This window comes from Colias croceus, chromosome Z (assembly GCF_905220415.1).
Source record: "Colias croceus chromosome Z, ilColCroc2.1".
In the NCBI taxonomy this organism is placed as follows: Eukaryota; Metazoa; Arthropoda; class Insecta; order Lepidoptera; family Pieridae; genus Colias; species Colias croceus.
Genome location: NC_059568.1, coordinates 9806211 through 9819418, shown reverse-complemented (window position 1 = coordinate 9819418; position 13208 = coordinate 9806211). Strand labels below are relative to the sequence as shown.

The 13208-nt window shown below is 37.3% G+C and overlaps 1 protein-coding gene across 10 annotated transcripts in view; it reads right to left on the bottom strand.

Annotated features, from left to right (window-relative positions):
• LOC123705411 (triple functional domain protein) overlaps positions 1-13208 on the bottom strand; it is a 101860-nt gene that overhangs the window by 67020 nt on the left and 21632 nt on the right. For all 10 annotated transcript variants that reach the window (XR_006753304.1, XM_045654158.1, XM_045654162.1 and 7 more), the window contains exons 15-21: positions 7067-7226; positions 4600-4731; positions 4106-4310; positions 3578-3806; positions 3139-3388; positions 2711-2911; positions 49-314 (exon numbers count right to left, since the gene is read on the bottom strand). Coding sequence is in view for 9 of the 10 variants with exons in the window: in XM_045654158.1 (XP_045510114.1) it covers positions 49-314; positions 2711-2911; positions 3139-3388; positions 3578-3806; positions 4106-4310; positions 4600-4731; positions 7067-7226 (1443 nt within the window). In the remaining variant the exon portion in view is untranslated. The remainder of the gene's footprint in view (positions 1-48; positions 315-2710; positions 2912-3138; positions 3389-3577; positions 3807-4105; positions 4311-4599; positions 4732-7066; positions 7227-13208) is intronic.

Below are 13208 nucleotides of genomic sequence, written 5' to 3'. Positions count from 1 at the left end.
TATTACAGCCATACTACAATGCCTGCAATTAAGTAGTACTATACGCACCTAGCATCCACAGCGGCCACCCACTCCTTGATCTGCACGGCATGCGGGTGTCCCTTCTCCACCAGCCCGTCCGCGAGCTGGGCCAGCAAGCGCACGCGCTCTCTGCTTTCGCGCGCCACGCCCGCCGCCGCGGCCGCAGCCGCCGCACCGCACCGCTCTTGCGTCTCGCGGATCCATTCCACCGCTGCGCGCGCTGACCGCTCGAACAGCGCGAACTGCTGGCACTGCTCGAGACGCTTCTTGCGCACCGTCCAGTGCTCCAGGACCTGAGAACGACATTTTTATCTTACTCAACTCAAACATATAGAGCTAATGTTACAAATGCCAAACGAAAAATTACCGGTTGTATCAAAATCATAACAAACGTCCTCAACATTTAACGCGACACGAATGCTTGAGCACAGACCATTATCTGCCAGCACGAGGCCCGCCTGATAGCATCGCGAAATAACAAAAGCTTTATTGTATAGCGAACCGTAACAGCAATGACACTGACAATGACACGCGATTATATATGCTACACAGATTTATTTCCAAACATGTAATTGTATGTCACTCGAACAGTATAAAAATCAAAACATATCATCGGAAGGATGATAAACGGAGCCGCGTCCGATCACGATCGGAATTCATAGGTATTTGTTTGTTTACAGCACCGCTTCGAATCCACACAAACAATCTAGTTGTCGTTTTGCATGCACCCGGAAAACAATTAGTACCACACGATAGTGATAAAAATAGAATTAATTGCATCAGAACGGAGCCAGGCAGTCTAGTGGTCTAGCTCAGGCGAGCTTTTATCACTATAATATACCACTACTAGAATAACGATTTAATTGTTATGTACAATCCAACTACTTACAAAATAATAATAATATCGATCTTGTTAATGCAGTAAAATTGCAGGATGATAAATACAAGAGTATTTTCCATTTATTACTCCCACACATACAAACTGTATTGAACAAAAGATCAAATATGATAATGATTTTACTAAAGAATATCTAATCCCACCAAAAACATTTTCATGTAAAATGTTGCCAAGACGAGCCCATATGACTCGCACTGTCAAAAAGTTATCAGATCTCATGTAGAGCGAAGCTTCTAACACTACACGCCCTAACTCTACAAGGCCTAACTTCACAAACTCTACACCTTAGTCAAAATATGTGGCTTGGCCATTTCGCTACATTCACATCGGCGTAAGGTGAAAAATTAATTCACTGTGCATTACTTTTGTGTTATACAATAGTTCTTGTAGTAACGAACGGCCAAGCCACATATTTTGACTAAGGTGTAGAGTTTGTGAAGTTAGGCCTTGTAGAGTTAGGGCGTGTAGTGTTAGAAGCTTCGCTCTACATGAGATCTGATAACTTTTTGACAGTGCGAGTCATATGGGCTCGTCTTGGCAACATTTTACATGAAAATGTTTTTGGTGGGATTTCATTTCTTTTTGTAAGTTGTTTGTAACAAAATTTTATAAGTATGTCGATTAAAGTTTTAAGTAATTTTTTTTTTAACAAGGAGTACCTATACATATATATATCTAGGGGAACCAAGTTTTAGATTATTAGATTAGACCTCTAGCGTCATCAAAATTTAATTTAAAATTATAGGTCTCATACAAACTCCCATCCCCTAGTTTAAGGGGTTGGGGGATGAAAGTTACAAGTTTTATAATTTTTTTGTTGTTTGTCTGCTAATACTAGCTTACATACAAAATTTCAGCTTTCTAGGACATTAGGAAATACCTTAAGAATTTTGATGATCATCAGTGAGTCAGTGACGAAATTAGCGTTTTTTAGATATAAATAAAATCTGAAGTATAGAAGCTAATGTAATTAAAACTTAATATGTTCAATAAGTCCGCTATTGACAATATATCCCGAAAATTTTGTTGATCTATCATAATCCAAACCCAAGTTATGAGGGTTCAAAAAAACGTCGAAGCGCTTCGAGAAAAGGTAGGTAGTGCCCGTGCTTGTTCGCTTGGCTCGTCTTGGCGGGGGCACTGCCGTGCCCCCAGATTTATACTTTTTCAGTGGAAAGCAAATTCCAAATACATATATTCCTCTAAATCTTATTTGAAGTACTTATATTAGACTTTGATTTATGCATGAGTGCATACAGTAAATATCGTCTAGCAATAAACAAATTGCAGTATTTGTAACGCGGAGCATGCATTACAAAATAATTATCTTTTGAAACACTTAGCATAAATAGCATGTTATGATATATTGCTATTACTCTATTCCCGTATGGTTTTGTTCATAATAAATTTCATTTGACAAGGACGATTAGTTCATTAATTTTAGCAATAACATTAATAATAAGTCATTCGACTACTTAATCTATTTATTTGATAAGGTACTGTGCTGTTTTTATAATTTATGAAATATAAAAACGTGATAATTAAAAACGTGTGAAACATTTCCATTTCATGATTTAATATGCACTTTTTTTAAGGTATTTTGAGTTAAAACTTTCCCAAGACAAATCGACTGCTTACGACAGCAAACGTGCCTTATTCTCCTTTTCCAATAGCGTATCAATTTATGATGTGCTGTACTCGCACTCGCAGTTTGTCCGTGCACTTACGGACTTCCCAACGTACTAGGCTCAAGCCTCAAACTTAAAGAGACGCATTACCGCCGCTACATACCTTATTCTCCTGTGCCAATAGCGTGTCAAGTATAGCGCGTGTCTGTTCATGGTGCGCCTTACTAGCCGCCGCAGTTTGACCGTGCACTTGAGCAGATCTCGCCGCGTACTTGAGGAACGTCTCAGCGGTGCGTCGGGCCAGCGTGCACGCTTTGAGGAACGCCTCCTTCTGCTCCCCGTGCTTTACTATAAGCGCTGCGACCTGTTAATATGAAAATATAGTGAGTCATGAGGTTACATCTTATGCTGCAACATCAAGAATAAATTAAACAGGTGGGAGCATTCCCCTTCGCGGTGAATTACTTTCATAAGAGAAAGGCGGGTTCATAAAATACAATTCGATTTAGTATCAATATTATAAAAGATATTACTTATGATCCAATCAACGTAATCATACAATTTTAACTCATAATGTATCAAAACTGTTACCTGAGCAGCTTTATCCAAGCTCTGTTGTAGCGTTTGCGTATCATCAGAATTAGGTGTAGTGGTCGAAATAGCGGCACCAGAGCCACACCAGTCTTCATCCCTTCTGTATTCCCGCTCAAGCGAATCGAGTACGGAGCAGACTTGTTCCGCCGTTTTGTAGAAGTTGAGCGATGCGGTCACGAGCTTGTGACGTTCCTCGGCGCACGTCACCAGACGCTGCCATCGCTCAGTCACCTCTTCAGATATCTCTCTGAAAATGTGTATTTACATGTTATAACACGTATATAAATAATTATTGGATACAATAGATTATTTAAAAGATATATTCACTAACTCAGAATATCAATTTCAACACTATCATATGCATTTTAAATATGCATGAAGAGAATACTTATTCAATGTAGATTTTTTACAGGGTATTTATGTTTTTATTAATTACCTTATAGTATGCGGGTCGTAATGATTAGCAGCACGTAGGGCGTCCGCCCTGTATTTGACTTGCACAGCGCTAGCGTGGGTTTTCTCTACAGCCACTTGAAACTGATCGTGTTCGCGCTTCAATTGTTCGGCTTCAGACAACGTTCCCGGTATGGAGAAGGACGCGGCCAACATCGCTTCGCCGTTGCGTATCCAGCTCACAACTTGTGCTGCGTCTTTTTGGAATTGTCCTATAAAAAAGTTATAATTAATAACTGTATTAAATATATAATATCATATTTATCTTATTGATTATGAAATACTTGTATAAATCTACTTATAAACTCTTCTTTTTACGGTTGAATAAGAAAAGAAACATGTGGACAACGTGATGTTCTTTAATCTCCTCCATCCATAATAAATCATACGGTAATTACATTATAATACCGAAATATTTTCCAAAACAAATTTCATCTTAGCCTTCATATTCCCACTTTTGAAATGTAATAACAAAAGCAAGTAGACCAAATACCACGTTAAATCCACTTACCCAATTGCACGCACTGCTCGAACCTCGCCCGTCTCTCCTCAGCCAGCTCCTCCAGGTCCAGCTGCCTGTCATGCAGGAACTCCAGCAGCAGTTGAACACGGGCCTGCGCGTCTAGTGGTGCACCCTCGGAGCTGTCAGAGCTGGACGCCATCACGTCTGACGCTTCCGCGATTGCAGCGGCCAACTCTTGGCCTTGTTGGACTACCTGTGGGTACAGTTGCTATGTTATAACATGTATTTTTCTTCACTTTATATTATATTGAATTAGAATAAATCTGAAGTGTAATTGTATATAATGTGTTGAAATTAGCGAAATAATTTATCAAAAGGTAAAAAAAATAACAATAGAAATTTTACAATTATTTCATTAGACCGTTATTGGTCAATTTTTGTTCTCCTGTACAGTTTATTAAATCTCTCGCGATCTCAAACTTTCCAATAAGTACAAGGTAATAAAACAGAATAATTATAATGAATACAAAGTAATGTATGACCTGGAAGGTAGCATGTTGCATCCTAGCCACGCTCTCGTTGTGAGCCGCGAGAGCTTGTTCCGCCTGTTGCGGGTCGCGCGGAGGCTCACTGCGCTGCAACTCGTCGCCCCATAACTCAAGCCGAGACGACACCTGATGTGACACATTATTCATAACAAATGTACAGCTATTTCTTATATAAAATATAGGGTGAAACTTGTTGAGACTCCAACCTAAATTGGCTGTGTAAGTTAAATCCCAAATTGGAAAGCAAATTTCAAAGCCGACAAATTTGGCATCGTTTGAAATCGTTTTACAAACTCTATCTTGATGTATCTATATCTTTACAAAAGACAACGAAAACATAATTTAATATTTTATTAAATTCATATTTATAAATATTATAAGCCATTCGCCTTGAATCACGCCTAGAAAATATGAGAAGTTAAACGTTTAGGCTTTAGACAAGCGTAATTATATGCACTTGGATGCAATTTAGTACTCGACAGTGCAAGAAACCCGTTCGCTAACAGAGTTAACGATATTCATAATTATAACTACACATTTAGACAAGTCATGTTTTTGTCTGACACGATTTTCCCGTTTCCTTTGTTGAAGGTCATGAAGGCTGCCTATTTTCGCGCTTGTTCAAACGATATTATATTTTATTGATATTAAATATAAATACGGAGCATCAGTCTAGTGATATAAATAAAGTTTTATTTGTACGCATTATTTCTTAAGCACGCCTCATTTCGTGGTTTCGATAACTCAGGCCCCGGAACCACAGACACAATAGATAGGGAGGCGAAGAGGGGAATTTTCTGTAATACTCGAGCGTGGCAGTTTAAGATATGAGAGATACCTTAGACCTAATAGAACAACCTTGTTAACTATTTAGCTCTATATGTAGTGACGCGCGTCTAGGATAGACGATCAGATTAGTAAAAAAAAATCGATAGTCTGAAATACTCGAGCGCGTCAGATTAAGATATTGGGGGTTGATTTTAGTGTTTTAAGACTAAATTTAACTAATCTGACCATAAGTCCTTGACGCCGCCGAGTTATAGGGTCGCAAACACACAACAACACACAAACGTAAAAAAAAAACGTTAATCCGGCATTCTCGAGCGCGATTGTTTTTATTTTTATTTTGAAGAATATAATCTAAAACTTACTAAAAATACAAAATCTGCCGGTTTCCGCATGACCGGAAGTCTGGAGGAGCCATTTCATCTTCCGAAAAACGCGTTGCAGCATATAAGTCGCGAACTTTACTTTTTCCAAAAAAAAAGTTTAAATAAACAAAAAAGGTAATTTTATTTTACAAAAAAAGGTCTCTTTTCATTTTTGTCCAAAGTTAAAACTTTTTTTACTTGAAGCATCGTAAAAAGTCAAACTCCCGGTTTTTTGTGTATATCTCGAAAACTGAGGGAGTTAAGAAAAATTGATATGAAATAACGATGATTAAAAAAAAGAAACCCACAAACCTTTTTCGGTCAGATTAAGAGAACCCACCAACATTTTTGTCAGATTAAGAAAATATGCTTTCAGGATACCGAGATAAACCTCCCCTATGAAAATCTGACGCGCTCGAGTATTTCAAAAGGACTCTTTTTTTCTGCATTTTCAAAAATTCATCATAACTTATCGTCATGTCGTAATCGTCAGTTTTTTAAGGGGAGCTTCCTTGGGGCCTACTTAACACCCCTTCCGAAAATCTGACGCGCTCGAGTAAATTTTTTTTTTGTGCATTTTTGACGAATTTATATGCCTAGCCCCACCACGCAAACCGGCAGATTAGTATACCGTTGTTATCAGAGGGACTTGGGGCATACGTAGTATGAATATCTGACGCGCTCGAGAATGCCCAAGTAACTGTTTTTTTTTACATTTTTGAAAATCCGTACACGCCAAACCCACCGCTAAAATGGTTTTTACCATAGAAGCTTTTCTTTTCGAAATTATTTTCTCTTTCGATTTTGATAAGTCTCGACGACGCCGTTGAATTACCTCATTTAGCTACCTCGCCTCCCTATCTACAATAGAAAATCTATTGTGTCTGGGACCGATCGGTCCGCTTGGGGCTCAATGGGTTAATAAAGGGTACAGTTCCTCTTCACTTTTATGAAAGTTAAAAGTTAAATCTGTAAAGTAATAAACCAAATAATGTATTTAAATTGAATTACTTTCTTGACAATGGAAGAAAATTCTCCCTTATCAATGCTGTGAATCATAAATTTCCAACGTCTATTGTACTATTCATGAAAAGCAGAACAAGCAACGTTGTAAATCTGATATTGATAACTACAAACGTCATACTAGTAATCGTCTCATAACCACAACGATGGCGATAGTACCTACAAATTATATTTCTCTCTGAGCATATTTCAAAACGTTGCCCCGTATGGATTATCGTGACACGTGTAAGCTACACTTTAAACTATGTAAGACTTAAACTCACTGCGTATTAGTATACAGTCCTCACCTCTAGTGCATCCCTCTCGAAATGTCGCAATTGTAGAGTAAGCTCAAGACGCCTCTCGCGATCTGACCACAGTTCCTCGAGGGCACTCCGAGTTCCCCGCAAACGTTCCAGGGTGGTTTCCACAGCTGACGTGCTCGCTGTATCCGAATCCCCAGATGACCTATAAAGGAAGAGATAGAACTTTAAAAAATCGCACTGAGTTAAAAGATCATCAAATAAGTCTGTTGATATAACGATTAGGCAAAATTATTTGCTGATTTGTTTAATTGGGCAAAAATGCAACCTTTTCTCTCTTTCTCCTTATTACATAACGCATACAAACCTCCATCTTAAACATCGTACAGGTGACTTGTGCCTGTGGGAACGCCGGTGATATTTGAGCATTTTTTACACTAAAATGTTCATTTCACCGTCTGTTTCAACACATTAACTCACACAAATGTCTCGTTAGTCGTATAAACTTAACACTGAGAAAAAATAATATTACGAGCACGTTCAAAGTTTAAAAACAATTACATACGTATGGTGATTATAATTATAAGACCGACAGTGACCTACAATTCTCAGCGCCTACTGTTATGTTACGGTTGGTTAGCGAATCTCTTACGCCAGGCCACTTCCGAGCGACCAGTCAGTGGTCTGCGCTTGCATCGTTGCCATTTATTATTCTTTATTATTCAAAACAGACTCGATTGTTTGGAGTGTTGATTTTATTGATAAATAAATTACGTCAGTTTCACAGTAAGCATGCGAGAGGTATTTAAAAGGGTAAACATAACGTCTTAATGCATTATGTTTTAATATAAATGGCGTTGTACATATTTTCGTTTTAAAATTATCTAGTTTGGCTGAAATACAATACTTTATTCTTATTTTCAATTTTTCACAACCAACACATATGAAATACCTATAAGGCATACAATTTGACATTCAATAGGTTATAGGATATATTTTAGCTAACTATTATACTAAACTAAGCCGTTTTGTCAGCAATGTTGTACCCTAGGTAGATAGACTTGACAGATCCGCAATATCCTACTATTGTTCGGTCTCGTAATCTATAGTAATAACCTCGCTTTATTATTATGGGTTAATAAAATGGTCGTAAACAATTTTTGCGTAATGTTAACGGTAGTATATTTAAATAACAGTACAATTTCGGTGAAATCGCGTTCTCAATCTTATTACAGTAATATATCAGATTATTATAAATTTACATAGGTATCAATGTGCATTGAAAAGAAAATAGGTGAAGTATTTCAAAAATTTAGGAAAGTTTCAAAAGTATGCTTATGGAGTGAAAATTCTATCACATTGAATTAAATTTTAAATTATATAATCAGTTGGTGGTTAAAAACTTGTTATTTAAGTTGAAAAATGAAAGCTTTGTGAGAGCATCCCGTATCTCATAATAAATAACCGCGATGGTGCGATACCGCAGTGATGTTTCGTGTTAAGATGAATATTCCGTGAGGACGTTTTCTACTGTCGCCAGAGCGCGGCATTCCTCACGCGTCGGCGACCAATCGGAACCAAAGATATCCATTGTACCCTGAGAACTGCGCGGCTAACTTCACACTCGCAAATACTAGGAACTACATATATTGATATTCCTAAAGTGTCTCAAATCGGAGGCGAACAAAGAATCAATATATTTATCGCGTTAAAAGATCCAGCGTGACTTTACTGTCATCAAAGTGATGACGAGATGAGCCTGTGGAGAGTGATGAGAGCACTTTCATAGGCTATAAGCAAGTGGCACTTGAACGACCTTTCATCGCATAAAGGACATGCAAAAAATGATACGCGTCCTCCAAAATTAACTATAAGAGCCATTGACTATGAGAGTGAAAAAAATATGTAAGAGATTATCCAAAAAAATATATGTATAATCATAACAAAAATCATTTTATTTATGCGCTATAAACCATTTCGTTATAAATTCATACACGTACTTTTTTTAACCGCATAAAATATATTTATAAAGCGCAAAAATCATATTTAAATTAAACCTAAGTAAAGTTTTTGAAAGATGTAAAGACAAAACTGAACGTATAAAAATAAAACGAAACTCAAATGTTATGCCATCGCATGGTTGGATACTAGGCGCAGTTGTAACACTCGACAACACAGAGGATCGTTGTTCAGTAGACAAACCCGAAGAATCCCTAGATAACACACAAAGTAGCCAGTGTCGAGATGAAACGCATCGTCTCTGTGTCGCCATGAATATATTACTTATTCAAGATTAGACTACAACATTTATGCCGTACGAAGACGTTACAACTCGCAGATCATTGAATGATGTAAATATTTATTCATGCATAAAGTACGATTTACGATAAGGAATTAGAATTAAGTGAAGGATATTAACAGTAGTCAGAATTGCTAGCACATGATAAGCGATAAATAAAGACGTTTACGTATCGTCAATGATGGCCCTATCGCCTTTTAAAGCTCCGTCGGGCGCATGTAGGGAACGTTAAAAGTATATATTAACAGTGCGTTAAACTTTATGAGTATTTAGCTCGTAAATATTCAGCTCGTAGCGCACACCAATCCTCAAGGAAGGGATACTAAAACAATTAGGGCTCAGTGATAGTTTACGGTACGTTAAAATTTATTCAATTTATAACCGTTTTTATGAAGGCCTTGCGGCGCCTTGCATTAAACTTTGGCTTATAAAATACACAACTCTTAAAACATTATGTTTAAATATATTTGAGATATTACAATGAACGAGAACATAAACAAAAAAAATTCAAATGAAAGTGAAAAAAGAGGAAACAACGATGAATTGTTTTGTTCTTTTTTAACCGACTTCAAAAAAAAGGAGGAGGTTATCAATTCGGCCGGTATATTTTTTTTTTTTTTTTTTTTTTTTTATGTATGTACACCGATTACTCCGAGGTTTCTGAACCGATTTACGTGATTCTTTTTTTGTTCGATGCAGGATGGTGTCGAATTGGTCCCATAAAAATTTTATTCGGCTAGGCCCAGTAGTTTTTATTTTATGAGCATTTTTGTCTGTACTCGATGACTTAATTGGAATGTAGCAAGTAACTTTGATTCACTTCCCGGTAACCGATTGAGCTGAAATTTTGTATAAGTGTGTAAATTGGATAGCGATGAAACATTATCATGACATAGAGCTGATTTGATGATGGAATCGGAAGGTGGCCATAGGAACTCAGTAATATATTGAGTCAACTTTATCGAGTTTGGGCTCGTTTGATTTGTGTTGAAAATTGCACTAAAAAGTATTAAATAAAATTAACTGCGTTAAAAACAACCGACTTCAAAAACGGAAAAGTAAAAAATAAAAAAGATTTGATATTATTAATTACTACATATTATTTAGATGTGCTATTTATTAAATAGGTTTGAAGTCGGTGCCAAACACTATGTGACTAAGCACTTAGTATTAAGCCCGTGCACCGACATCAAACCTATTTAATAAATAGCACATCTAAATAATATGTAGTAATTAATAATATCAAATCTTTTTTATTTTTTACTTTTCCGTTTTTGAAGTCGGTTGTTTTTAACGCAGTTAATTTTATTGTATAAACAACATAGAAAGCGTATGCCGTGGAAGGGTCATAATGTGCATAGATAAATTCGCATCGTACAGGGCACGAACCAACAGAGAAAGTGATACTATCGCGAAAGCAATCATTGAATACAAACACTAATACATATTAACAATTCAACTGATATTTAATATACCCCATGAATTGCTATTCACTGTAAAAAAAATACTAATACTGCTTAATTTTTAAGGTAGAGCATGTCATTATATAAAAGTCTGTCGTATAAAAGGGCAAATGTTCATGTTATGATAACGGAGACACTGGACCGGCGTCAGCATTGTGCGTGCTGGCACCACGTCGAACAACTTTTTCAATACATACATTCCGATACTACAAACTTACATTGTCTGTTACGTCAGCCTGCAAGGACATGAGATATTGCAACAATATGCACGCCAAAAATCAATTTAGCTAATAAAACTGGCAATTAAATAAGCAGGTGTGTTTAGACGTAAGTATCAATTATATTGAACAAGTTCCGAAGGCTAATACCATATAAATAATTTGTACATGGAAGTGTTGTAGAAACGCGACACCGAGAACACTCTCACTAGTGCCTACGAGTTTAGAAAAATAAACTATTTGTGGGAATCTTTATTTTTAATTTTATGCTTGTTTATGAAACTTTAAAAAAAGTCTCCCGTATGCATCATAGCATCCCCTCCATTTAAAAACAATTCTGCGATATACAATTCATGTATCTAAAAAATGCATAAAGTCATATATAATAATTATTATTTATAAAGCGTGCGTAGTTTGCGCAGCTCATCCGATAACTTTCTATAAAGACGACAACTCTAATCGCTTTTATGCGGATTCAAAAGAGACAAGTTACAGTGCTGTAGAGTGTTATTTTAACAAAATAATCATTTACTGTATCTGGTATAAAAAATGATAATTTTAAATCAAGTTACAGCATCCATACTAATATTATAAATGCGAAAGTAACTCTGTCTGTCTGTCTGTTACTCAATCACGCCTAAACTAGTGAACCAATTTTCATGAAATTTGGTATGGAGATATTTTGATACACGAGAAAGGACATAGGATAGGTTTTATCCCGGAAATCCCACGGGGGAACTATGCGGGTTTTTCTTTGACTGCGCGGGCGATGCCGCGGATAGAAAGCTAGTTTATCATAATTGCTCTTTTGTATATGTCATGTAGGTAATATTTTTATCCAATGTTGAAGTTTAGTCATTAACTAGCTGTGCCCGCGACTTCGTCCGCGTGGAATAGCGACTGCATAGTAGTTACTACTTTACATACAATTATTTAGTAAACACGTACTACAATAAACAATTCAAAGAATTGTTAATAGAATTTATTACTAATCTAAGCTAAAAAACTTACGTACTTTCCGGAAATCCAGGGCATTCTCCGGGGATATCCGGAAAATGCCTGTAAAATATCTGGAAAATGTCAGGGAAATGTCCGGAAAATGCCGGGGAAATGCCTGGAAAATATCTGGAAAATATCCGGATAATGCGTGAAAATGTCCGGGAAAAGCGTGGAAAATGCCTGGAAAATCCCCGGAAAATGCCTGGGAAAATCCCGGAAAATAACCGGAAAATGTCCGGAAAATATCCGGAAAATGCGTAAAAATGTCCGGGAAAAGCCTGGAAAATCTCCAAAAATGCCAGGAAAATGACTGGGAAATGTCTGGAAAATATCCGGGAAAAGCCTGGAAAATGCCTGGAAAATCCCCGGAAAATGCGTGAACATGTCCGGAAAAAAGCGTAGAAAATGCCTGGATAATCCCCGGAAAATGTCAGGGAAATGTCCGGAAAATGCCGGGGAAATGCCTGGAAAATATCTGGAAAATATCCGGAAAATGCGTGGAAAATCCCCGGAAAATATCTGGGAAATACCCAGAAAATTCCCGGAAAATATCCGGAAAATGCGTGAAAATGTCCGGAAAAAGCGTGGAAAATGCCTGGAAAATCCCCGGAAAATGCGTGAACATGTCCGGAAAAAAGCGTAGAAAATGCTTGGATAATCCCCGGAAAATGTCAGGGAAATGTCCGGAAAATACCGGGGAAATGCCTGGAAAATATCTGGAAAATATCCGGAAAATGCGTGAAAATGTCCGGGAAAAGCGTGGGAAATGCCTGGAAAATCCCCGGAAAATGCCTGGGAAAATCCCGGAAAATAACCGGAAAATGTGTGATAATGTCCGGGAAATACCCGAAAAATGTCCGGAAAATATCCGGAAAATGCGTAAAAATGTCCGGGAAAAGTCTGGAAAATCTCCAAAAATGCCAGGAAAATGCGTGAACATGTCCGGAAAAAAGCGTAGAAAATGCCTGGATAATCGCCGGAAAATGTCAGGGAAATGTCCGGAAAATGCCGGGGAAATGCCTGGAAAATATCTGGAAAATATCCGGAAAATGCGTGAAAATGTCCGGGAAAAGCGTGGAAAATGCCTGGAAAATCCCCGGAAAATGCCTGGGAGATGTCTGGAAAATTCCCGGAAAATTTCTGTGAAATACCCAGAAAATTCCCGGAAAATATCCGGAAAATGCGTGAAAATGTCCGGATAAAGCGTG